The sequence below is a fragment of the Clavelina lepadiformis genome, chromosome 4, assembly GCF_947623445.1.
Source record: "Clavelina lepadiformis chromosome 4, kaClaLepa1.1, whole genome shotgun sequence".
Classification (NCBI taxonomy): Eukaryota; Metazoa; Chordata; class Ascidiacea; order Aplousobranchia; family Clavelinidae; genus Clavelina; species Clavelina lepadiformis.
The window spans coordinates 24851589-24875366 of record NC_135243.1 but is presented as its reverse complement, the minus strand read 5'-3'; the positions used below and the strand labels follow the sequence as shown (position 1 = coordinate 24875366).

The window sequence follows — 23778 nt, the reverse complement described above, 5'->3', positions numbered from 1 at the left end:
GCAAGACACGCGTTTATTAGATACAGGACTCAAGCAAAGAAATAAAATACAGTCAATGCACGAACAAAGAAACAGATCGTTGTAGAATAATAAAACGTTCCTGATGTACACAAAAGAGAATTAATTTAAAATTTAATAATTTATTAGAAGTCAACGTAGAAAATTCAGATGAACTTCAAGCCACTGAAGTTAAACGTCACACTTTTTATTGATGACGGTCTGTGGTTGGTTCTTTCCGCAGCAGATTTTAATCGTGCGACGCGTTCAAGTTGCTCGAGCTGCTTTCGTCACAGGCGGTATGAGAGCTCGCGATTGACGTCAGCTGGACGCCGTTGCTGTAAAACAACGAACAATTTCTTGAACCTGCAGCTGGGACTCCTTTCCTCCTCCTCCATGTGCTCCAGACCTTGATGATCTCTCCCTGGACTTCCCCGCTGAGGAAGCAGTAAAGGATCGAGATCAGACAGCCCTGAAAAAACAATCAATGAAATGACGGAGAAGTGACAACTTGGTAGATTATTCGGCATCTGGTAGCGATGGACAATTCATGAAATAATTAATAAGTTATCAACGGCAGGAAAAATAGTTTTTAGCCGTCAATCAAAGTCTTAGAGACATCTCTATCTCAGACCTCGCAGCTTGTACCTGGAATGAAGTGAAAATCATCTCAAATGCCACTTTCACTCGAAGGGTGGCGCTGTCACTGGCCACTGTCTCGTTGTTGATCGCCAGGAAAACGATGTAATGCATTCCCAGCATATCTGCACTAACAGTTACATTCATATGTGGAATACGCCTATAAACAGCATTCTACCATCAAGCTTACAGCGATCGATATTATGATAGGGACGTCCAGTGCCCAATGGATGTGAAAATCGTCGAAACGATCCCAACAATCGTCGTCACCGAGCGTCATCTTTAATGTGACCCGAACCAAGATAGGACCAAGAACACGGAAAAGTATTTGTACTCTGTACCCTTACTGCACTAGGCCGCTGTGCATTTTCATACGTTAATATGGTGAACAACAGTTCGCCATATCCCCGCATGCGTTCGGTTCCTGGACTTTCATCCATGACTGTAGATGATGGAAAACGCTTTATTGTAAACAGCAAACATCATAAGGTTTTGCTTCTTACCATTTACTTTGCAAGTCCTTTAAGCACTTTAACGTATAGCGCGACTCCAGCACTCGGTTTACTTCTTCCGTGCGTTCCGCATTCCTGCGGTCGCGTTCTTTTATTTCGTGCCGTCTACAAACAATTTTGGCAACATCAAAATTTGAATGAAACCTTAAAAATACTAAAAACGTACTGCTGCTGGATGCTTCGCCGGTAAAACTCATTCCACTGCTTCACTCGAAGTAGTGAAGCCTGAAAATCTAAGTTGCATGCTTAGGGATGTTTCAGCGTCACAAACTTCAGAAATGCAACTACCGCCGCGTTATGAGCAATAAACGTGGACGTCTGGCACTTTCTTTCTTCCAGTAACTACAAATGTCGTATGTAGTAAATGCAACAAACCACTTACTTTATACTTTACCAAATACTTACTTTGATGTGTTTCGCCTGGTATATGTCTAAATTGAACGTGTCGAGGTGTGCAACTATTCTTTCCACAATTGCCATTTGTTTCTCCGCGTCATCTTTTCGTTTCCCTCCACCGTCAATGCTTTGAAGATACGCGGAGAAACTTTGGAGGCATTCAGTCCAAGTAAACCCTGGGATGCTTGGATCGGGTGACTGTTGAGACAATAATTGTTATAATAATACGCACACAACTAAATGCGCAGCATGTTCTGAAGCATTTCTTCTCTTAAAACATGGCTACATAATTATCTACACAAGCAATTACCTTTGCCGTATATTCCTTTCGACGGCCATCAAGCCACCTCACGAGTTCCGTCACCCGTTCTCCAACTAACTTATGTTTTACCCCTTTCAGGTGTTTTACCAGATGCTAAACCAAGGAACCGCATAATGGGCACTGTTTTTTACCGTCGCGGTTCAATTCATGGTAAGGAATTCCGTGAACCTTGAGGCAATGCCTGCCAACGTTCAGGACCGTTTTTTCGCAGATACTTGAAAAACATAAAAATCACAAAAACTAGGAATCAATTTTTTTCAGGTCAGCTTGAAGTAAGACCATACCTGCAGTACTCACCTCGTCTTGTTCTCCATCCAGCCCTTCATCCATTGCTCCCTCTTCCATCTCTTCTTACGTTTTCTTTTCCCTTCCAACGTGGTTATTTGTAAAACCCCGCATAAGTTCAGTCATGTTACTCACAGACTACTGTCGACTCTTTCCAGCATCACTTTTGCAACAATTTCTCTCGCTGCTACGGCTTCGGCCGTACAGTCGCTGAGGTTCCTAAAACAGCAGACATAGAAATACTTACCGAAAAATGTAAATATTGTCAATTAAAATAAGAATTTAACTCAAATTCCGTCCGTATACATAAAAACAAACAACCTGAATGCTTACGTTAAGGGGTTTACCTATAAGCAGAACTCAACTCCTGTCCAACCTCGCCCAAACTCTCTATTGTGGTTTGGCGTAAATTAGACCGTTGTAGGTCTTTTGTCTTTACCGCGTAATTATGGCCTTCTTAAACTGATCTGCAAAAAAAACTTTTCACCTTTTTCTTCTGCTAACTGGCAGACAGTTTAAGGAAAAAATCTTTATGAATTTGTGTCAAGAACAGAGTGAAAGAAAAAGTGAAAACTCTTACGTAAACCCTTGCATACGAGGGGTTGACGATGGTTTCCATGTCGTCATTGGACGACAAGCTGAATGTTACAGGTTGGAAATCCATGTCCAAGTCACTGTCGTCGACTTGAACTATCATCAATGACAACAACTTTTTTCTACATGGAGACGCCATATCAAATTTTCTAATCCTGCAATACGTTGAATGACAATGGCAGCTTCTTCATTAATGAAAAGTTAAGGAAGCTCGTCATCGCATTTGAGTGCGATATGAATGTTGACGGAGTCTTATTTTCCTTTTCTAATTTCCAAAATACAGCAAGATGGTCTCCTTTTATTTTTAAATACAACTAAATTTGCCAACATTTTGTATATATACATTCTATTGGTGTATTACATAGTAGATTCTATCTGTAGTATATCCAAAGAATATTGTATGTAACTAATCAAAATTAACATAACGTCCTAACCTGCACATGTTTCTCTTTATACGTGTCCAGGTTAATGGACTCCAACGTTTTGAAATCACAATCTTTTATTATATTTTGCACAAGTGATACTTTATCTTGGGTTACTCGTTCTTCGTGTTCCCCTCCATCGTGGCCCATTAACACTAGATCGGCCGGAAAACAAGTTTACCTCCAACAGCCGGTGGTGTCGAAAACGACACCATCCTAAAAATGTACTTTTAGATTAATTTTAGTGAAAATTTCAAAACTAAATACATCCGTAATGAATTTAGGATGTATTTTTCTTGTTCAGTTGAAAGAAAAACTAACATAGCTACAGCAAGTCGATCTTTTATGACGTTGCACACATTTGTAAGGAATCGTCTACTTACTGCATGGGCTGTGTATTTTATTGCCATTTGGTCGAAAACGTCCAAACCTTGGTCTAAACCCTTGCACAAACGTTCTCATTTCCTCCTGCGGAGTTTCAATATAACCAGGCCCTGCATCATTAACCAACCCTGTTCCAACCATAGCAACATATAATTAATGCTAGATCTTACTCAAATAACATGCAAAGAACCGGTCCCTTTTCATATGCTCTTTCTGGGTCATATGCTCCTCGTCCGCCACCACTTCCATTTGTGCATTATCATACCGCAAAGTGCAAACACTCAGCAGGGTATAAAAAATAGTGGCACGTACTACGTAGATGAGGAAAGCAAACGAAAACAGCCAGAAGTTTCGCCTTCTTCAGTACTGGTATGAAGACCCTAAGACACAATAATTGACAGTAGGCCTAGGAAAAGGGTTCCCGAATGAGGGTTAGGACTATTTGGATGGTGGGAACTGGAAAATAGCCAGGATTAGGATCGTTAGAGGTAGGTTACGGTCTTTCTGGCTGGCACCCCTGTAGGGTTGTGATTTATAGCTTTTTTGAGAGCTATGCTTAAAGATAGGCTATGGAAAATGTTACCTTGAAAAAGGTGGCTAACCCTGCCGGAACATCAAAGTTTTAGGGTCTGGACCACGGAGGTAACATTTTCCTCTGACCGTGGTTAGGGTTAAGGTTAACACCATTCGGGTTGGCGAGGGATGGAAATGTTACAGTTACCATGTGACAACTATATGCAATACATGGATTAAGTATAAAGGTTTTTTGTAACACATTACTTGTGATAAACAGAATTTTTGATTGATTGGCTGATTCAACTAAACTGTAAGCTATGAATCATATTACCATAAAAAGGTTTCTGAACGCATGTGTGATTGTCACTGTTAAAGTTATGCCAGTCAAATTGGGTCGTTTAGATAATAGGACACTATGGGTATAATGCTTTATTTTAACATCAGTCATCTGGTAATGATTCAAAGCTAATAAATTAGTGACGTTTTTGTATATCAATTAATTTAATACATAATTACAATTTTTTCACAGGAATATTGAAGCGTTACAAAGGAATCCATTGCTTTTTGAACCTCTTTTTATGACATCGTCTGAGCGTGCTGTTATGTTCCAAGTCTGTTAATCCCAAATCACTCTGATAGGTCTACCTTTTTAACGGCAATGTGTAATGCTCAAGCACGACATGTTTCACAACAAAAAGGTTGTCTCAGGTCGTGTGCAATTTGTACCAAAATCATCCAACCATGACAAAGGAAATTTGACATCAAAATTAAAAAAACAATTTGCAACACTTTGCACATGACTTGAAGACGTTTAACTTTCGTCTTACAAGAGAACAACAGGCATCATCATCATAAGGTGTTGGCACAAAATCAAGGGAAATCATGACCAAAATCTTAAAGTTGAATTGATTGATGAATTGACCTCAAACCGGAAACATTCTGCCACACAAGTTACTGATCTTGACTGTAATTAGACTGAGCAAGATAAATAACAAAATATCTCTAATAATGAAAATATTCTGCAGCAGTATTTTCACAAAAGTCAACCAATAACGTATTTAACGTATACAGTCACAATTTAAAAACTTTTTCAAGATCAAGCGAACAAAGTGATGTAAAACCGGAGAAAAAGAAAGGGATTAGACCGAAGAAAAAGTGTCCGTAAGTTCTACTATAATTTCGGCCAGCTTTCAAGTATGAATGGAAGAGAATTTAAAATATTTTCAGCTTTTCAATGCTTCAACACAAGCCAAACATGTCCAAGACTAATGACATATAATGGTGTTAGTAATTGTTATGGACACTGTGGTGTCATGAACTCGAATATCTCGCGCCACTGCAAAGTCGTGCACGATAAAGAACATCATGGGGAAGGTGATTTTGAGTGCGAGCTTTGCAATAAAAGGCTGACTTCTTGGAATGGCCTCGTGAGACATCTACGTGGCAAGTGTCACGCTGTTCAAGCCAAGGCAAAGGCTGATTCTATAGACCGCCGCCGGAAAAGCGTCCCAATCGTAAGTTTTGCTAAATACATACAGTACAAACTGACTGTGCAATAGAAACAACTCATGCAATGGTTAACAAAATTCCTCGCTACTTTTAAGAGCAACAAACTAACTGCGTCAATTGGAATAAAGTTTTAAACAACTTCAAAAGTTTTTTAATGGGCCACGATGGGGGGGCACATGAAGATTGGGTAGCTCAAGATAAAGTATCACTTATGCAAAATATAATAAAAGATTGTGATTTCAAAACATTGGAGTCCATTAACCTGGACACGTATAAAGAGAAACATGTGCAGGTTAGGACGTCACGTCATGTCAAACGTTGATATACGTTATGTTAATTTTATTTAGTTACATAAATCATTGAGAATTGTCAGTGGACAAGTGCGGTCCACAACATGCACGTCGAAGAGCTAAAACATGGTTGCCGGACCAGGAAAGGACGATGAATTAACGCGTCTCATGGCTTAAAGTTTTAGGTAATGAAGTCATTGAATTGCAGATATATTGTTGTTTGTTACCTTATGTAACTTTTTCCGACTCAACCGATCTTAACGCTAGCCATAGAACTCAAAACGCTTAACCCTAATATTACTAATTTTACTAATTACAACAACCTCAAAATGCACAACGCCAAAAACCACTTAAAAGAGAGATAACAATCGCTTTTTCTTATTACGCCAAAATACTTATTAGATATTGTTTTAGTTTCATCATCTTTATTTTGTGTCGTAATCTGATGTAATCGGTCATTATTTAGCAAGTATCAATTGAACATTCGGCAGTGGAGATTACTTTTCTGTGTATCTGCCTAAAATGGGTAAAATGTGCTCTCTTTCGGAAAAAAGCGATGTAAAATTGTTGTTCTCTACAGGGAAGGCAACCCAGAACGTCAAATTGGTGAGCGGTTTGGATTTAGTATAACTGCTGTGCATCAGGCAAATCAGGAACTTATACGGATGCAAAACAGTGTTCGTCCCAGGAAAACAATTTCTAGAACTGACACCTTTATGAAAAGGCAAGTGGTTCCAACATATTCGGTCAAAACAATCAGTGTCAATTTGCAGTTCAGTTGTAGAATTTGAAGTCATGAAAACCAGCAAGAAAACCGAGGTTTAGCCTACACCAGCGATAAAGAAACGCCTCATGTTTGCATTGCAGCAAAAAGACTGGACTTTTGCCCAATGGTCTAAAGTTTTATTTTCGGACGAATCAAATGTCAAACAGTTTGGTGCAAGAAAGAGATACAACTGCACATGCCAGTGCACAATTTATGCTAGATGGAGCTCCACGCCATCGTGCATTGCAGCAAAAAGACTGGACTTCTGTCCAATGCATGCATCAATCAAGCATACGTTTATAAAATGTATATGTACTATGCATACATATTTAGATGAAAAGCAGAAATTTGCTGGATATACCAAAAGTCCTTGTAATAATATAGGAGAGCCCCAGCACATCTGGAACACCCACTAGAAAGAGGAAAAGTAATTCCAATGATTTTAGTGTCGCGGTTACTACCATTCTAAGCATTTTAGTATATTGTAATATAAAGCATAAATATTAACATATTTATTATATATATATTTTTACATGTTTTATGAAATTCCACAAGCCCAAGTTAGGAGCAAAGCTCACAAAGTCATTTTTTGTTCAGTACTTTTACATAAAATTAAAAGTATTTTGATGTATTTAGCCATTGAAACCACAACGATGGTCGAATTTGAAGAAGAAAGAAAAATTAAAATTGTGGTACGTTATAGTTAAGTTTGTTTTTTTTTCATTTGTATCGCTGAAGTAAAATGTGAATAATGTGTCACAAACATGTGCCCAGTATAGTTGTGTAAACTGTAATTTATTTTAAATAATTTTATTATAAACTTTAAAAATTTACTGTTTTTAACATAAATCTCGGCGACAATTTTCTGCGGACGAGGTGTATGAAGTCGATTCCTTTTTCGCAAGGTACATAGAAAGCAAGGGGGGAATAACGAAGGATTATGCCAAAACGGCCCTTGCGGATGGGAAACTTCCCAAATGCAAGGAATCTTCCAAAACGCCGAAACAGGTGCAGGACAAAGTCCGGAAGCATATACATGAAATTTTGGCAGCCGCTTCAAATCTGAAAGTAACTGACATAATGGACTTACGCAAGGTCAGTGTAATAAATGCAATCTATCAATCGGATTTGTGGTTGACCAAGTTTAAACAGAAATATACTTCGAAAGATAATACTTCCGTTTATCGCATAACGGTTTATTGCATCATCCGCTTAATTGAATAAAAATGAAGGTGATTTATTCGATTACTTAAAAGATAAAATTGAAAACAATGCGCACTGGGAGCGCACACGCAATGCGTAAGCCTTGTGACTTGTACTGCGCTTTGTTACAAAACAATCAAACAGACAATGCCCAAATTAAGCATTAACACATGGCTGTCAATACGCAGACATTAACATTCGAACTGTTTTAGTTTCATTTTAAGCGTTGTGTTGAGATGATGCCGTAATATGTGAATAAGTTTTACGAAACAAACAAGTTGAAAAAGACGACAACAATAAAGAAAGCTCTGCTGACGCAATCGCTGTGACAACACCAAAAAATAAAGAAGTTCTGCATGCACTTCATACAATTCGCAGACGACTACAGTTTGAAGGGGCAGACATGGCCACATTTGTTCGTTTAAAAACACAAATGCAAGAAAGCATGTTTTTATGTTTTGCGTGCTTGAATGAATGGATGATCGCAATACACAATAAACGTTAGGGTTTTGCGTGTTGACGTCTTTACATCTGACCAGGCATCCTGCATTTTCTTCTGATGAACCTGTCAACCCTGGTATAATTATTGATGTAATAATCCATCGTGACCAAAAACCAAAACAAAAATATCTTGATGACGTTGAGTCATCATTGAAAGACCAACGTGGAGATCTTGAGATATTTAAGTTCTTGAAAGATACCATGGTTCGATGTTGGGATTTCGAGGTGAAGAATCGACCAGATATACAACAAGGTAAATAGCACGTGTTAAGTATGCTGCCATATTATACCTACATCCAAACCATACCATAACTACAGTATATTGCCGTTATATTAAGTACCATTAACATTTGAAAGTAAATTATTTGCGTACGACCATGCCTCAGAAACGTCTTAATGACGTTTGCATTTTAAACATGTTTAAGGAACGAGCAGACAAACTTGACTTAAATTCTGTAAGAAATGAATGGATTGATCATTGCAGTTCCTTTCGCCAGAATACTTTTTCCAGGTAAGATTATTTTAACTGACCAATGTAATTTAATGTAGGCCTATTCGTATATATCAGCCAATGTATCTTATCGATGTTCATTATTTAGGCAAAATAAAATTCAGTGCTATGGGAGTGTCCAAAGAACTCTCATACGGGTTATCCACCATGCAAGGCTGGCGGAGTGACATGGAAAATAATTTTGTTGACTACAAATTTTATAAGCAAAAACTTGTAGCATGGCTGTTGTCGCAAATAACGTGGATTAGAAGAACATTATATCTTATTATATGTTTTTACAACAATCCTTGACACGGGGAATTCCCAAACATCTGAATCCATTAACTTTTCCACCCTTTATTTTGTAAACTTCAGCGCCGACGCGGTTATTCATGACATTTGTTTTTAATCGCAATGTCGTTGATGATTTTTTCAAAGCCTCAGTTTAAAGCAAAAAAGCGCCATTGGAGCCAAGCGGATACTTTTCAAATATTTTATAGAGCTCAAACTGCAGAGCAGTGATTTGGGAGATTCTAGATGGATTCCAAGATGAATTGTGAAACGAACAACAACATTTCAATGTTCTAATGTGGTATGTCAAGTATAATTATATTGCCCAAAATATATAATTAGTATAGCTATACAGCATATGGTTTACTACAAAAATAGCTGAACACTGTCAGTTACATGCTATCAGTTACACCCAGCAGTTGCCATCAAAATTACAAATTAACATAATAAAATAGCAAAAGCACAAACTCACCTCAACCGGTGTCTTAACACTACTGCTTTCAATTGCACAGCTTTGGATGCCGATGTGGAGCTCAACATTTTATGAGAGTTAAAAGCAGACAGTAGCAATAAATGCTTTAAGTGGCTCAGCAACAGACACATTATTTTCTAATCTATTTTATTTAAAATTATACTTCGGATAAACACTTAAACTGGAATGTGCACATAATTATCTGCATCACATATGATTGGAAATCAAAATTTCTATCACTAGGATGATGCACAGAGACACTCAACTACACAAGTGACTGCATGACATGAAGTTATGCAGATTAGCAATAACCATACCTAACCATGACACACTGAGATTATGCATGCAAATATATTAACTTGCTTAGCTCAGCAGATTGACACATTACCTGGATCATCTTGTAATGTGTGGAGTGTTCGAGCTTCTATTGTCTGATGCTCGATGGAAGGACAGGCTTAGATATGGATTACAACAACATTTTCCCTAATTTTTATGCCTGCAACAAGCAAGTGCTAAATTAAGTGTTACTGAGTCAGCAAACTGCAATGCAAGATAATGTTATTTGATATACATCATGTTCTTATACATTGCACTTCTGTACGAAATTTTTATCCAAGAAATGGTATTTATTCATGCTAACTTTACTACCTATACAATACTAAACACAACTTTTCAGATGTTCAATAATGTCTCAGGGCATCCTGGCTCTGGAAGAATTGGTGCCCGTAGAAAAACTTTAATGCCTGACAGACACAATTAATGCATCATTTGCTAGGTTAGACTTACGGCTTAATGAAAGTTCTTTCTTGTCACAACTGCCATAGTCATTTCTTGCAAATACCTATCTTAATACCAGCTCTTCATGCTGTGCTAATAGCATAGTTTGGCACAGATCACGCCTTACACAATAACATTATCCAAACATCAGCCACATGGCCAACCACAATTTAGGATGATCAATACAGAAATTGGTTGGCATGGGCCATGGCACTCAACACCCACTAAAAACTGACCATTTGGTAGATGGATGCTTTCTGCCCGAACTTGGCCTAATTTATGAATTCGATCAGCGTTTACTTCGGAGGATTTTGCTGTCAGCCACCAAGAGCACATAACTAACGATGAAAATTTATGAAAAAAATCACTTTTTACCTTTAACAATATAAGGTACGCTTGGGGGGCATGACTATAATCACCCACAAAATTGCACTACACTGCGGGTCCCAATACATGGAAAACTCAGACCAAAGAAGACCTGGCAAGCAACCTTCCATAACGATTTTCAGCTCAACATCTTTGACTCGTCTCCATCGGCCTAGTTTGGCAATTTAAAAATGGGGGAAGTTTGCGTCAGATTGATTAGTTTAAGACAAATTAACACGTAGGAATTATTGGTAGGCTACCGGTACGTCACAGTAGCTGTTTACCAAATTAGGGTTTTTCAAACCAGACTGCAGAATATGCATAACCTTTCGACGAGATCTCATGATCGTGATGAGCAAAAGCAATCGTCGTGGTGATCCGGTGTGCTATATAGCCTATACTTGCAGTGCACTCTTAGATTTTTTGCGCACCTTTGTTGGAGAAGGTTAAAAAAGGCTGCCACATTTTGTACCAGGAACAATTTAAGAAATCGTTCGGTTAACGCATACGTGTCAAACTCCCGGCCCGCGGGCCACATCCGGCCCGCTTCACATTAAAACTTGGCCCGCAATGCTATTTTATACATAGAACTATTTCTGGCACGCGAGATCATTGTATAGTAAAACTAACTTTTTTCAAGCAAGAAACAAGATTATAACAAATCGTAAAATATAGCAGCACAGCAGTTGCCCCACAATACGACAGAATAAATCGATTTATTCTAACGCTTGTAAACTGGGCTGCTTTTTTCTTTATTGTTTGTTAATTCTTTAATGCTTTTGCAAAGAGAAAAATGAAACATACCAATATAAGAGAAGAATAATCAAAAATAGCCCAGTCAAAAATCGTCAAAAACATCAAAAATTTGGTGTTATTTCGCTGCCTGTTCCAACTCATGTTTCTTGTCACGAAATGTTCAATCAAATTTTATCCTTGACCGGCCCGCGGCGTTAAATAAGTTTTGAGTTTTGGCCCCTGGTGCGATTGAGTTTGACACCCCTGGGTTAACATAATTCTAAGCAAGTTAAAAATTCAGCAGTTGAAAGACACTAACCGCAAACATTGCCTTCAAAGTAGGCAACAACAGCCAAGCAGGTCAACAGCCACCATCTTCAGATGTGAACGCAAAAGAACGACGATGCGTAAACGCCCAAACTCGTGTAAAACACAGTGTTGCCAAACGAAAAATGTTAAAAAAACAAAACAAAGTAAGAAACTGAAATTATCTAACAAATGTAATTAATCACCTGCCATATTTTAAAACAAAAGATAAAAAATTACACATTATTCTGTGAGAAATTATGATAAGAAATGCTAGCACACAGATAAAATATCTTTTAATTCTTTTAAAAGGTTTAAATTTTTAATCTCCACATTCTGAAGAGACACAAGACAATAATGTTGTTGCGAAGTCAATTTCAATTAATTTTCTACATTGACTCAATGACATTAACAACATTTTTAATATTTCCAGTCAACATTCTTTGTTGCCTTTGATGTTTTTGTAAGTAAAATTATTTCATTACTATGTACAATGTAGCACTAATTATTAATTTCCATTAGCCTAATTAATTATCGTTTAAAAAATGTTGTTGACCACGAGGTCCTATAGACGTCAAAAACATGAACACATAAGTTTATATTTCCGATGTCTATGCGTGAACCAAATTACCAATAGGGTCATAGAAATCACAAACGGGGCATACAAAATAGTTATTGTTATTTAATTGTGATATTACCGTTACAGTGATTACTTGACTTACAATACGATGATTAACAGTTTAGCCTACCTACTAACACTCTAATTTTGCGCATTTAGTCGCATTGCGAATGTTAGTTCTATTTTCTCGCAGTTAGAGTTTAAAACGGTTTTACTTTTGCTTGTCTTTATGCTATAAACGCCCTGTCTTCAAAATGTTTAACAATAACCGCAGCTTTGGCTCCAGAGCTATATTTAACAGCTGACTCAGGATGTAATGCTGGTGTTGACCAGTTTTATATGTCGGGCTATTTTTAGCTCAGACTGTGGAACTCAAAAAACAACTGGAAAATTAATATGTGTTGATCTGACGTATTCAAGTCATTCTTAGGACAAGTATTAATCAACAATAATCAAGTCTCGAGTTCAGGTTCGTCAGTATCGATTAACAGCCGTACATGCTGTGACAACCAAACCACGTGACTCTGTGTCACGTAATAGCCTACGTGCAGAAAAAATCTGCATCAGAAATGATAGTGTGAAGACCTTGATTGAACTGGTTTGGAAAAAGGAAAACAAATACGTCAGAGGTCAAACTTGGTCAAGATGATGCAACTTTTGAAGAAAAACAACGAACGGACAAAAAAAGATTTATGCTAAAAAGGGGATGGTTTTGTTGCGAGTCTAAGACGGTTGATTGAGATGCAGTGAAACGAGTGCATTAAAACGTGGTTATCTCAATTACATTTGTTGGGCGACTGAAGGCTATAATAAAAGTGTATTCTGTTGCTGCCGGGGTATTCATTATTTTTGCAGGCGGTTTATGAATTACATTTACGTATTGATGTAAACCGAAAAATCAAACTTCACGGTCAGAAGTGAGAGGGACTCATATGCCAACCAAGACGATAGCTAAGTCAAATACAGCTATCCATTGTGACGAAACCTAAACGTCATAACTCATAACGCCATCAACCTTCACCGCACTTTTCACTTCAGCCGCAACGCCGGCACGTCACATAGAAGGATGTTATCGTGATCGTTCAAAAGTGCAGAACACATCCCAATATGTTATAAATTAAAAACCTTATAACTTATAGCAAAAAATGATTTTATGCGAAGTTTGTTTTTAATTTTTACTTGACTTTGTCATTATTTTCATGAATGTGCAACTGTCATTTCTAACGATCAGTAAAGAAGTCGCAACATATTTCACTTTATGTCTAAATACACGACGCCTAAACTCAAAGTTTTACGAAAGCTTTGTAAATATGATTAATATTTATTCTAGATTTTGAGCTACATAAATATTTCTTGAAAAGGAGTTTTTCTTATACCTTAAAAGGACTTTTCTTCAATAAGGTACCTGTACCGAATAAGGCCCGGTCCCTAATAAGGCCCATTGCTCGTATTTCGCAAACCCGTGCAAATAAATGAAAGATTTTGTCCCTACATAAAAACTAATATAAATTCATGATGGTTTACCAGATTTCATCCTTGTCACGTGATCAACCGATTCGCTAGAGCACAACAAAATATTGATATTTGCAGTTAAGGTGGTTTTGTTAATTTAGAAAAAAAGTAAGTGAGAACTTGGCCGGTTAAATGAACTGTTGTCAGCCGGCTGAAGTTTTCATGTAACAACCAACTTAGTATTGAAAAGGATAATGCACTTTTTTTTGCTAAAATTTTTCTGATGATAAAAATGTGACATTTTTTCGTGGATGCCACATGCGCCTAATAAGGCCCATACAAGATGCTTGGCTAATTGATGTCCAGACTTCAAGAGTGGTTCCAGTCATCAGTTGGCAAATTGTTGCAGTTACTTTGATGCGCCTAGTGGAATATTTTTAAATATTTGTACAACTTAAAATGTGAAATTTCTAATAATGTTATATGTTGTTATTACTATGTTTTGAATCAAAATACTCACACAATTGGTGGGCCTTATTAGGAGCCTATGCTCCTAATAAGGCCCATTTTTTGGAATTTTTAATTTCTTTATAAAAATTTTTTGGGGGGTTGTCAGGTATTGTGGTTTTAATGTGTTGTAGTCGGTGGTCGGACGATTCAACCCACGGACGATTCAACCCCGGACAATTCAACCCACGGACGATTCAACCCACGGACGATTCAACCCCGGACGATTCAACCCACGGACGATTCAACCCGCGGACGATTCAACCCGCGGACGATTCAACCCGCGGACCATTCAACCCGCGGACGATTCAACCCACGGACGATTCAACCCAGGACGATTCAACCCACGGACCTTTCAACCCACGGACGATTCAACCCACGGACGATTCAACCCAGGACGATTCAACTCCGGACGATTCAACCCACGGGCGATTTAACCCATTTATAAAAACGTCTATGCAGTCAATGTGTCAATTTGGTCAATCAATATGGTCAATTTTTTTAACCTGCTCAGAATGCTATCACAAAACAAATTTCAGTCTTGTGCGACGTGTAGTACAGAAGTTATTAGGCCAATATAAAGTCAATTGTTTCGTTAGGTCAAGATACGGTCAATTGTGTCTTTTAGGTCAAAATCTATTAAACTTGTAATTTTGTAATATTATTCTTCCGTTTTTCTCTTTTCTTGTACCGCAAACAATTCCAGTGCCCCAAATTAGAGGCCTACTTAGAACCAAAGCCACCAAGAGAGGGAAAGCCTTTACGCAAAGTACTGTATAGGGAAAAATAACAATATTCAAGGTTTTACTGGAAAGCAGAAAACAGTAAGTGTTTTGATGTACAACCAATGCTAACAAGAAGTAGTAAAAGAAAAAAAAGGAAACACAAAAAGCTTTATATTAGCTTAGGCCTATATATTAGCTTTATTTAGCTTACATAATATTGGCTACAAAGTAACTTGGTGATAACCTAAGCCAATAGTACGTGAAAGGTCCGTGGGTTGAATCGTCCGCGGGTTGAATCGTTCGCAGGTTGAATCGTCCTGGGTTGAATGGTCCTGGGTTGAATCGTCCTGGGTTGAATCGTCCGTGGGTTGAATCGTCCGCGGGTTGAATGGTCCGCGGGTTGAATTGTCCGCGGGTTGAATAGTCCGGGGTTGAATCGTCCGTGGGTTGAATAGTCCGGGGTTGAATCGTCCGTGGGTTGAATCGTCCGGGGTTGAATCGTCCTGGGTTGAATCGTCCGTGGGTTGAATCGTCCGTGGGTTGAAAGGTCCGTGGGTTGAATCGTCCGCGGGTTGAATCGTCCGCGGGTTGAATCATCCGTGGGTTGAATCGTCCTGGGTTGAATCGTCCGTGGGTTGAATCGTCCGCGGGTTGAACAGTCCGGGGTTGAATCGTCCGTGGGTTGAATCGTCCGCGGGTTGAATCGTCCGCGGGTTGAATCGTCCGCGGGTTGAATCATCCGTGGGTTGAATCGTCCGCGGGTTGAAAGGTCCGCGGGTTGAATCGTCCGGGGGTTGAATCGTCCGTGGGCTGAATCGTCCGGGGTTGAATCGTCCGGGGTTGAATCGTCCGTGGGTTGAATCGTCCGTGGGTTGAATCGACCTGGAACCGTTGTAGTCATATACCCTCACTAATATAATACGATTTTTCAGTATATTCTCATTTATGGTTCTTGAGTTATTTTCAAAAAAGTGTTAGGTGGGCCTTATTCGGTACAGGTACCTTACAACATGAAAGAATCGTTTGAACGAATGCTGCTTATTAAGTGAAATCTCGCTGCTATTGTTGAATATTTTGTTTTCAAGTAGTATGTTATGTAAGGCAGTTTGCTGAATACGTAATTATTTTACATTAACAATATTGTTTTCACTGCGTTGAAATACCTAGGCTATAAACAAAGTTAATGTGATAAACTTTCCAACGCTAATCAAGCACTATAAGTTTGTTAGTTATTAAGGCTACTGACACTTTTGACCTTATTAACTCGCCGTATTGAGCTCGTAGACATCAACGATTTGCTTTTAAGTTTTACAGGAAGTGATTTGCAACTTCATGACGTCATCTTCCTACATAACACACCATGCACCAACTTATTCGATCAGCCACATAATATTATTGCATAATGACGTCAAAATGCGACAAGCATAGTGACGCATTTTGCAGTGGAGTTGATGTTGAGGCAGGACTTGTCCTAGAAGTCGCAGATATCCTTCTTGTAATCTTAATTCAAACGCCCAACCGAAGAATCGACTATATATCTTTGAATATATATATTATTTTAGTTTGAGGAAATTCAAGGAAACATAATTTACCTTATGTTGGAGCAAACACTGTTCAAACTAAAACTTTAGTTGCTTCTTTTTTAGTGGCAAAGGACTTGCACCGAAAAAGCATGTCTTGGCACCCAGCAGGTCAAGTTTTGATTTATTTTTTGTTCTTTTTACTGTTTTTGCTCAACCTAATGCAAAAGGTTTTAACAACAATTAACCAAATGTAAAAAGCAGACACTAACACGATAGCTACTGTACATTCGATTTTATCATTAAGCAGCTTTGCCAATGTGTTACTCCCCTTCGTGTCTGTTACTATTGTTTTTTAGATATCTTATAATACCAAATGCTTCTGACGATTCAAAACCCATGTCCCTGAAATGAAGGAACATCTAAATGCTCGTATGTGCCGAAGTGACTTAGGCGCACATGCTCAACTCACGAAGAAACTTTGCTAGTCGCGATATTTTTTCACGAATTAACAAGTGTGACGTTGCTACAAGCAGTTTTCAACTCCGAAATTGTCCACTCATGTTCGCTGATATAATTAGCACAACTCAGGCTCGTAACGACACCTTGCGGAAGTTGTATCCATCGCGTGAATTGCTTAATTAGGAAAGTTTTTAGATTTCCAATTTGAATCAAAGTATCAACAATCATCTTACTTTCCTTGCTTCTGCTTGAATGACAAAGGAAAACGAGTTTGAAAAAATTATGTTTGGCATAAATATGAGCCAGAAGCTGTAGATGGCCACCACAATTATTTATAAAAACAAGCACATTGCAACTTGAAAACGCATTTTGTATATTAGGAAATTTATTTGCACTTTGTATGTATACATTGTACAACGCTGAACGGCAGTAAAATGACAGGAAGCGTCCAGTCCAAATGTCCAGTGACGTAGAAAGGGGATTGTTAGAAGATATTGCTTCGTTGTCATCTGTTTGTTCCATGATAACAGCCATTGCTCAATCGAGGACGTTTGCCGCTGAAAATAGAGAAAATATTAAGCGCATTTAAAACCGAAAAATACTGAAGGTTAAAATCCTGGAGCAGATTTAATAAGGAAGAAAATAACGCTTGAAATAAATTCCCTATCCCACACATTGTTATTGGAGAAGGCCCCAGAATGAATGAAGTGACTAGGAGCTAACACTGTGATAACCAGATGTTGAGAAACAGACAGGAGAGTTCTGGAATAACCTTTGTTGCTTTGCTATTTGACCAAAATTGAAACATAAACTTTGTGACCGCATTGAAATAAGTTAAACTGAATAATAGGCAATAAATTTGGCAGGTTATGTTTTGGTTTTGAAAGATCCATTTAAGCTGATATTATGAAGGAGCACATAATATACACAGGGTCTGCATCTACATCTAATTCCGTGCTACTCAACCATTTTAACTTCCAGACCACACTTAACCACACAGCTTTTGTTTTGAGACTCCCTAATTTTAGATCAATAACTTTTGCTGACATTGTATATTAACCGCGTAAAAAAAACGAGTCAAATTAAAAACAATCTTCCAAAAATGCACTATTTATAACAAACCCTAGACTCTAAATCATCCAACTTCCTGGTATTTTTTGCAAGTTTCCGGGATTTTTTGTGGCGGGAAGTGGACCACGTCCCACTCGGTTGAAAAGATCAAACCAAATCCGAGTAATTGCGAGCGTAAAAGTTTACAACAACAGCGCACCTGTGACTATCACCACTAGGAGGAGTCCTTTTCCTTGCATCTGCGACTCGATTCATGTCACCTCCTCCATCTTCCGAGGAACTGCAGGATGAGTCACTTGACGATGAGCTCGAGTCACTGGAGGAGTCGGAGGTGACAAGGTCGGTGGTCGTGGCGTTGTCCGCCATCGCCACGACTTCTGGCCTTTCTTTGCGCAAGATTCTATTGTGATGTAATAAAAGTTTTTAATAAATTATGGAAAAGAATTAAGCTTGCGTGCATGGAAAAGCATGTTTTAGAAAGACGGCATTTCAGCAAACTCCTCCGAGAAGATGACGGATGATGTCAAACCGTAAAAGATGACAAACCGTATCCACTTGTGTGAGAGCTTCGGTCGTCCTTTGACCGTCTTCACCCAGACAGTTGGAAAGTTCGTCACAGAAGCAAAGTTCTGAGTGACGGCGATTGTGGCGTCCAGGTTAAGCACTAGGTGCCACCAACCACCCGGGACAAAGACAGTTTCACCTGGAGGGAGAAAATTTGACTTAATATACGAACAACATGTTATTTTACAGGATAATTGAAGCTAACTAAGTGTTGGCAATTTGCATGTGAGCCAATAAGAGTGAACAAAATTAGCTTGTAGGTGTCGTTACGTTACAAATTGTATCAATGTTACGGCTTATCACAGAGTCATTCACAGTAAAGTTGTTAAACAATTGCAGTAACAAAGCAGACATACAGCTATACACTGCGCAAGTAAATCAGTAATCCTATTGGTTTAAACATATACAAAATAACAAACAATCCTGTCTGCACCCAAATCTACTCCAAGCAGTAAACACTACATTTTATGAAAGGCAATTTTTATTGATTAATTGATGGTTCATAGACTACATTAAGCGGCATTATTCAGTAAGCCTCATTACTCAGCCTATTTACAAGGTTGAGACGAACTGATGCTGAAGTCGACTTGAAATGATGTCATGCATTCGGTCCAACAAAGCATTCAATATGCTTGGTCGGTTTCAGGTCGGACTGAAATTATGTGAGGTGAGGAACTGGTTTTTGCACGTCGATTAAGAACTTATGGTTATTGTAGTTCTCTAAATAAGGCGTTGTCGTACATTACTTTATTGTCGATACACGTGGAAGATAAGGTTTATTTTTTCACAATGAATAGTGCAACATGCTAGCGAGAAGAAACTAATAGAATGATTTGTTGTTTTGCAGAAGTGAAGTTCTCACTTCTATGTCAAACAAAGTTTATTTCAGCACAATTGCTTTTAGTGACGCTTTGTTTCTTTTTTTGTACAGGGTACTAGTAATGGCTTTTACAGAAATGTATTGAGCAATATAGTTGTGTGGGGGAGGTGACAGGTCTAGCCTAGCTATCGGTATGCCCCTAAACCAGTACTGGTCCACAGCTTCAAACCGACTCACAAAACCACACATTTTATCAGATCGAGCGCGTTTCAAATCCAATGAGCTTTCATCTCTTCGTCGAACACGAGAGAGAGTTTCAAATCTGTCTTAAACGCTCAAGTAAATACGCGCACGGTAAAACCGAGTTCTTGCAGTGAAAAGTACAGAAAATTGTGTTAGAGCTACAATAAAACCTAAGTCACATACCAGGCCTCTGTAATATTTCCAGTGGTTTAAATTCCTGTGGCCAGTCAGGTTGTTGTGTTCTGGGATAAATGGTGTTGAACCACGTTATTGCTTCGTCTTGTTGCAACAGACCTTCAATTTTCTTCACCTGAACAAAAAATCTTTGATAAGTCGGTGATCAGAATGAGGTTAAGGATTTGTGGTTTGTATTTTCTCATCCCTCCAGTTTTGTAAAAGGCGGAAAACCATTTTCTTCAAAACAACTTGCTTTCTCAGCAGATATCACTGTAACTACTATATGCGTGACAACGTGAGCATTAATGAACCAGCTTTAACAGACGTGAAACCAAAGATGGACCAGCGAGCATAAAACAACACAAAGACTCAAAGATAATTGCCAGTTGTTTTGATTTTATGCATCACCTGCACCTCACCTGATCAATCCAAGTTTAACGAGTCCGAGTGAATCGAATAATGCGAGTCCAAAACTTTGTCTTTGACCATCATTGCGATATAAAGAATCATGAAGGAAATCATCAAGTTCATGTGAATAAATGTAATTACGAGTGCAGTGAAGCTTCCTGCCCCGGACAATCATCAAAACACAAAATGAAATATTTTAACAATGTTATTACTTCTACTAATATTTTTCTTTCACGCTCTCATGTAATGCTTAAAGAAATGAAGCAATTATTTTACAATCGCCAACTACAATTCTTCTTAATTAATAACTCACTTGAAAAATGTCAATAGGCAAAGCGCGATAAATAAGCAGCACAGAGACATCACATATCCTGTCGTAAATGTTGTATACCAGGTTGAAAGCATGACCTCCTAAAGTGAATATGTCGTTAATTGCATCCAGCCTATGAAAGGTGCTGTATACGAAAGACGTTGTTTTATAGCACAAAGGGGAGTTATGTGAATTATTTTGTTTGAATTTACGTCTAATTTGTCTATTTCCCAAAACCTCTTTAACTATTCCCGTTTTATGGCTATGGATAATGACATGAAAGCAAAAAGATTTAAACAAATAAAAAAACTTTTTGCAAAATTTGTACAAAGAAATATGTCATAAATCCATGTTACAACTTTTTTAGCCTTTTAACGACCAGAGTGCACAAAACTCTTATAAAAAAATGATGATTAAAATTTAAAACGGTCATTTCCTAATCAAGAAAACTGATTTTATCGGGGTCCAAAGTGGAGTTTTTTGTTTGCGGCCAACATTCGTCTCTGTTTGTCCAAATCGTGAAAAACCCGCTGTCATTCGTCCGACGCCACGTGCCGTCAGCAGAACCGGTATGCGGAGAGAGAATCTTCAAAGAAAAGAATTTTCACCCCGAATGCTATTGAAGCAGCCTCAAAATTCTGGACGATGTTCAGCTTAAAACTAATTTCATGTGTAGTTTTGAAATCAGATATAGATAAATCATATCATTCATATAGCAGACAACTTGAACATACATAGTATTTCAGGTAACGTTTCAAACCATATTGGACCGAACAAAATAGTTTTGGAATCAAGACACATTTTCCGACCATTGATCTATTGGTCCATCTTGATGATACTTATTAAAATTATTATTTACCATTGTTTAAGCCAAAGTACTCGGGACATGGCTCAGAAGCCTGGGTCCCCGGCTTAGTATGCTTCCAACACACCACTCCATCAAAGTGTCCCGGGCAGTACACACCTATATAAAGTTATTTAAAAAGCGCAACTTAAGTTTCTAAAATCCAGGGTCTTCCACCAAAGCAGCAACACTCTTCCGTTCGCAGGGCCGGGTTTTGTGATGCTCAGAATCTCATCGCAGGATTTTTCGTATCGCAAAACTTTACAAGACATTTCTAGAAGATCCTTGGGTCCGATCTGCAAGTGAAGGGGAAAGACGATTATATCAGAGGGACACCTCGAAACACAAGGATCGACATATTTATGAACAGCGCGCACAGAGTGAAGATGAATGGAAGCTGCAAAAGTCATCGCATGTACTGGGGAGTTACTTCCATGTAATTTTCGATAAAGCATAGAGTTGTTAGCACTTTAATAAAATAGATTACAACAAATATATATCATGTATAATATATGAAAACTGTATTGAGAGTAAACTATTTAAAATCAACAATTATTGTAAAGTTAACTAATTTCATATTATTATGTAATAAAACAAGTCTTTGACTACATTTTAACCTTGATTTTGGTCAGCCGAGTTATCAAACAGTAGAACAACGCATTGGAACTAACAAATCGATGCAAATTGTTGTCGAAAATCAACAAAGTCCCCGACAATTTTCGACGCTTTTATTTTTGCAATCTGTCGTAGTGCAAAAAGTACTGCGCTAGTTTATATGCAGCCGGCAGATGGAGCTCTTGGTTTGACCAGCAAGTGTTTCTCGGGAAAATGCGAAGACTTTTCAGTGTAGAACAAACTCTTGAAGTTGTTTTCATTCAGCGATTCCTTTGCAGCAACCTCGTCCAATATTCTTCCCACGTCTCGCTTTGACAATTTTAACTTAACACAGAAAGAATTGACAAAAAACTATTTTCTCTTTTATTTGACTTGGGCTTGAATTAAAATGCGCGATGTGTTTCGTCCTCTAATTATTTTGCGGATGTTAACAAAATGTGTTTTGGGAATGATTTTATCAAAATTTATGACGTCATAAAACGATGAATCTGTGGGAAACCCTTGCATCTTAACTACGTCAAAGCTCCATTCCAATCAAGACGGTTTAATTCACAAATATGAAGGCGCAGTTTGAAAGCAAATGGTAATAACAATAACGACGAAACATGAATCGAATTGGAAAGACTTCAACATTATTGAGCGATTCGTTATAAGTTAATTTGGCGAACTCCAAAGTTGTAGGCTGAGGCAGTGTTTAAATTTCATTTTAAGCCGTCATGGGGAACATGGTAAGCTGTTATTATGGGATGCCAACGTTTGTGAGAAGAAATATTAACTTGTATAAAATATCTCCACGCACCTTTCGGGAAAACGTTTGAACCCGTGTTTTATCGTGAAGATTGCAGAAAGATACGAAGAGGCGCAAGATCAAAGGGACCCATCTCACACGTAATTTTTTAACATGTGTGTGTGCTCTCTTTGTGCTCTCTTGTGTGTGATCAGAATCAAAATGTGCTCTCTTTCGGGGGATCAGCGATGTAAAATTGGATCGTTAATTATGGTAGCGTTAATTATCGGCTTATTATGAAAATCTCCTGTGATAATTCAACGTCATAAAATATTGTTCTCCAAACAACTGTGGCAAATCAATGGATTCTCATCGTTCCCCTGCTGCTGTATATCTGTTACAATACATTGCAAAGCCTGTGATTGTAAAATTAAGAAAACCGAGCAAACTTTGGGGTTTTGCGACGCTTCGATATAAAGGTGCCAAGTATTACGTTATGACATTTATGGCACCAATATGCTCTTCAGCATCTATATCAACGAATTGCTGAAATTTTGCGATTTCCATGATTTTGTTGGACTTGTACGTAATGGTTAAAAAAGTGTATTAAACCAATCAGAGGTCAGCATGGCCGGTGTTGTTTATCCAATTCCCACAAACTAATTGGTCCTAACCCCATACAAGGATACTTTTTTCCAATTGCGGCTTGCTTTATTGGCCTTAACCCCAGTGTTCACTCAGAGAAACGTTTTTCCATATTCAAATGGTCTTAACCCTAACCCTACGTAATTTTTTCCAGATAAGAGGTAAATTTTGTCAGATAGGAAGGAAGCAATTTTCCTCTAAACGTGGCCCTAAATAACTTTTTCTAATTACAACACACTCCAAAGGTCAGATTGCCAAAAATTTTTAGTGTTTAAAAATGTATAAGTACTACGCTA

General features: G+C 38.1%; 1 protein-coding gene across 3 annotated transcripts; it reads right to left on the bottom strand.

The window, feature by feature from the left end:
* On the bottom strand, positions 1–5746 carry LOC143452813 (vasoactive intestinal polypeptide receptor 1-like). Of its 3 annotated transcripts, XR_013115105.1 has the most exons (10): positions 3180–5746; positions 2732–2900; positions 2499–2618; positions 2164–2370; positions 1855–2080; positions 1554–1742; positions 1315–1490; positions 827–1253; positions 646–761; positions 1–469 (listed from the first exon to the last, which is right to left on the bottom strand). XR_013115105.1 is itself a non-coding variant. In XM_076953929.1 (9 exons), the coding sequence occupies exons 8-9, from the start codon at positions 781–783 to the stop codon at positions 248–250; spliced, it is 360 nt and encodes a 119-aa protein (XP_076810044.1). In that variant the 5' UTR covers positions 784–1253; positions 1315–1490; positions 1554–1742; positions 1855–2080; positions 2164–2370; positions 2499–2618; positions 2732–2900; positions 3180–3879; the 3' UTR covers positions 123–247. The 3 variants fall into 3 exon arrangements, 2 of the variants coding, with proteins under 2 accessions (XP_076810044.1, XP_076810045.1); XM_076953929.1 differs by having other exon boundaries at positions 123–469; positions 646–1253; positions 3180–3879; XM_076953930.1 differs by lacking the exon at positions 3180–5746 and having other exon boundaries at positions 147–469; positions 2732–3010.
* Positions 5747–23778: the final 18032 nt, after the last annotated feature.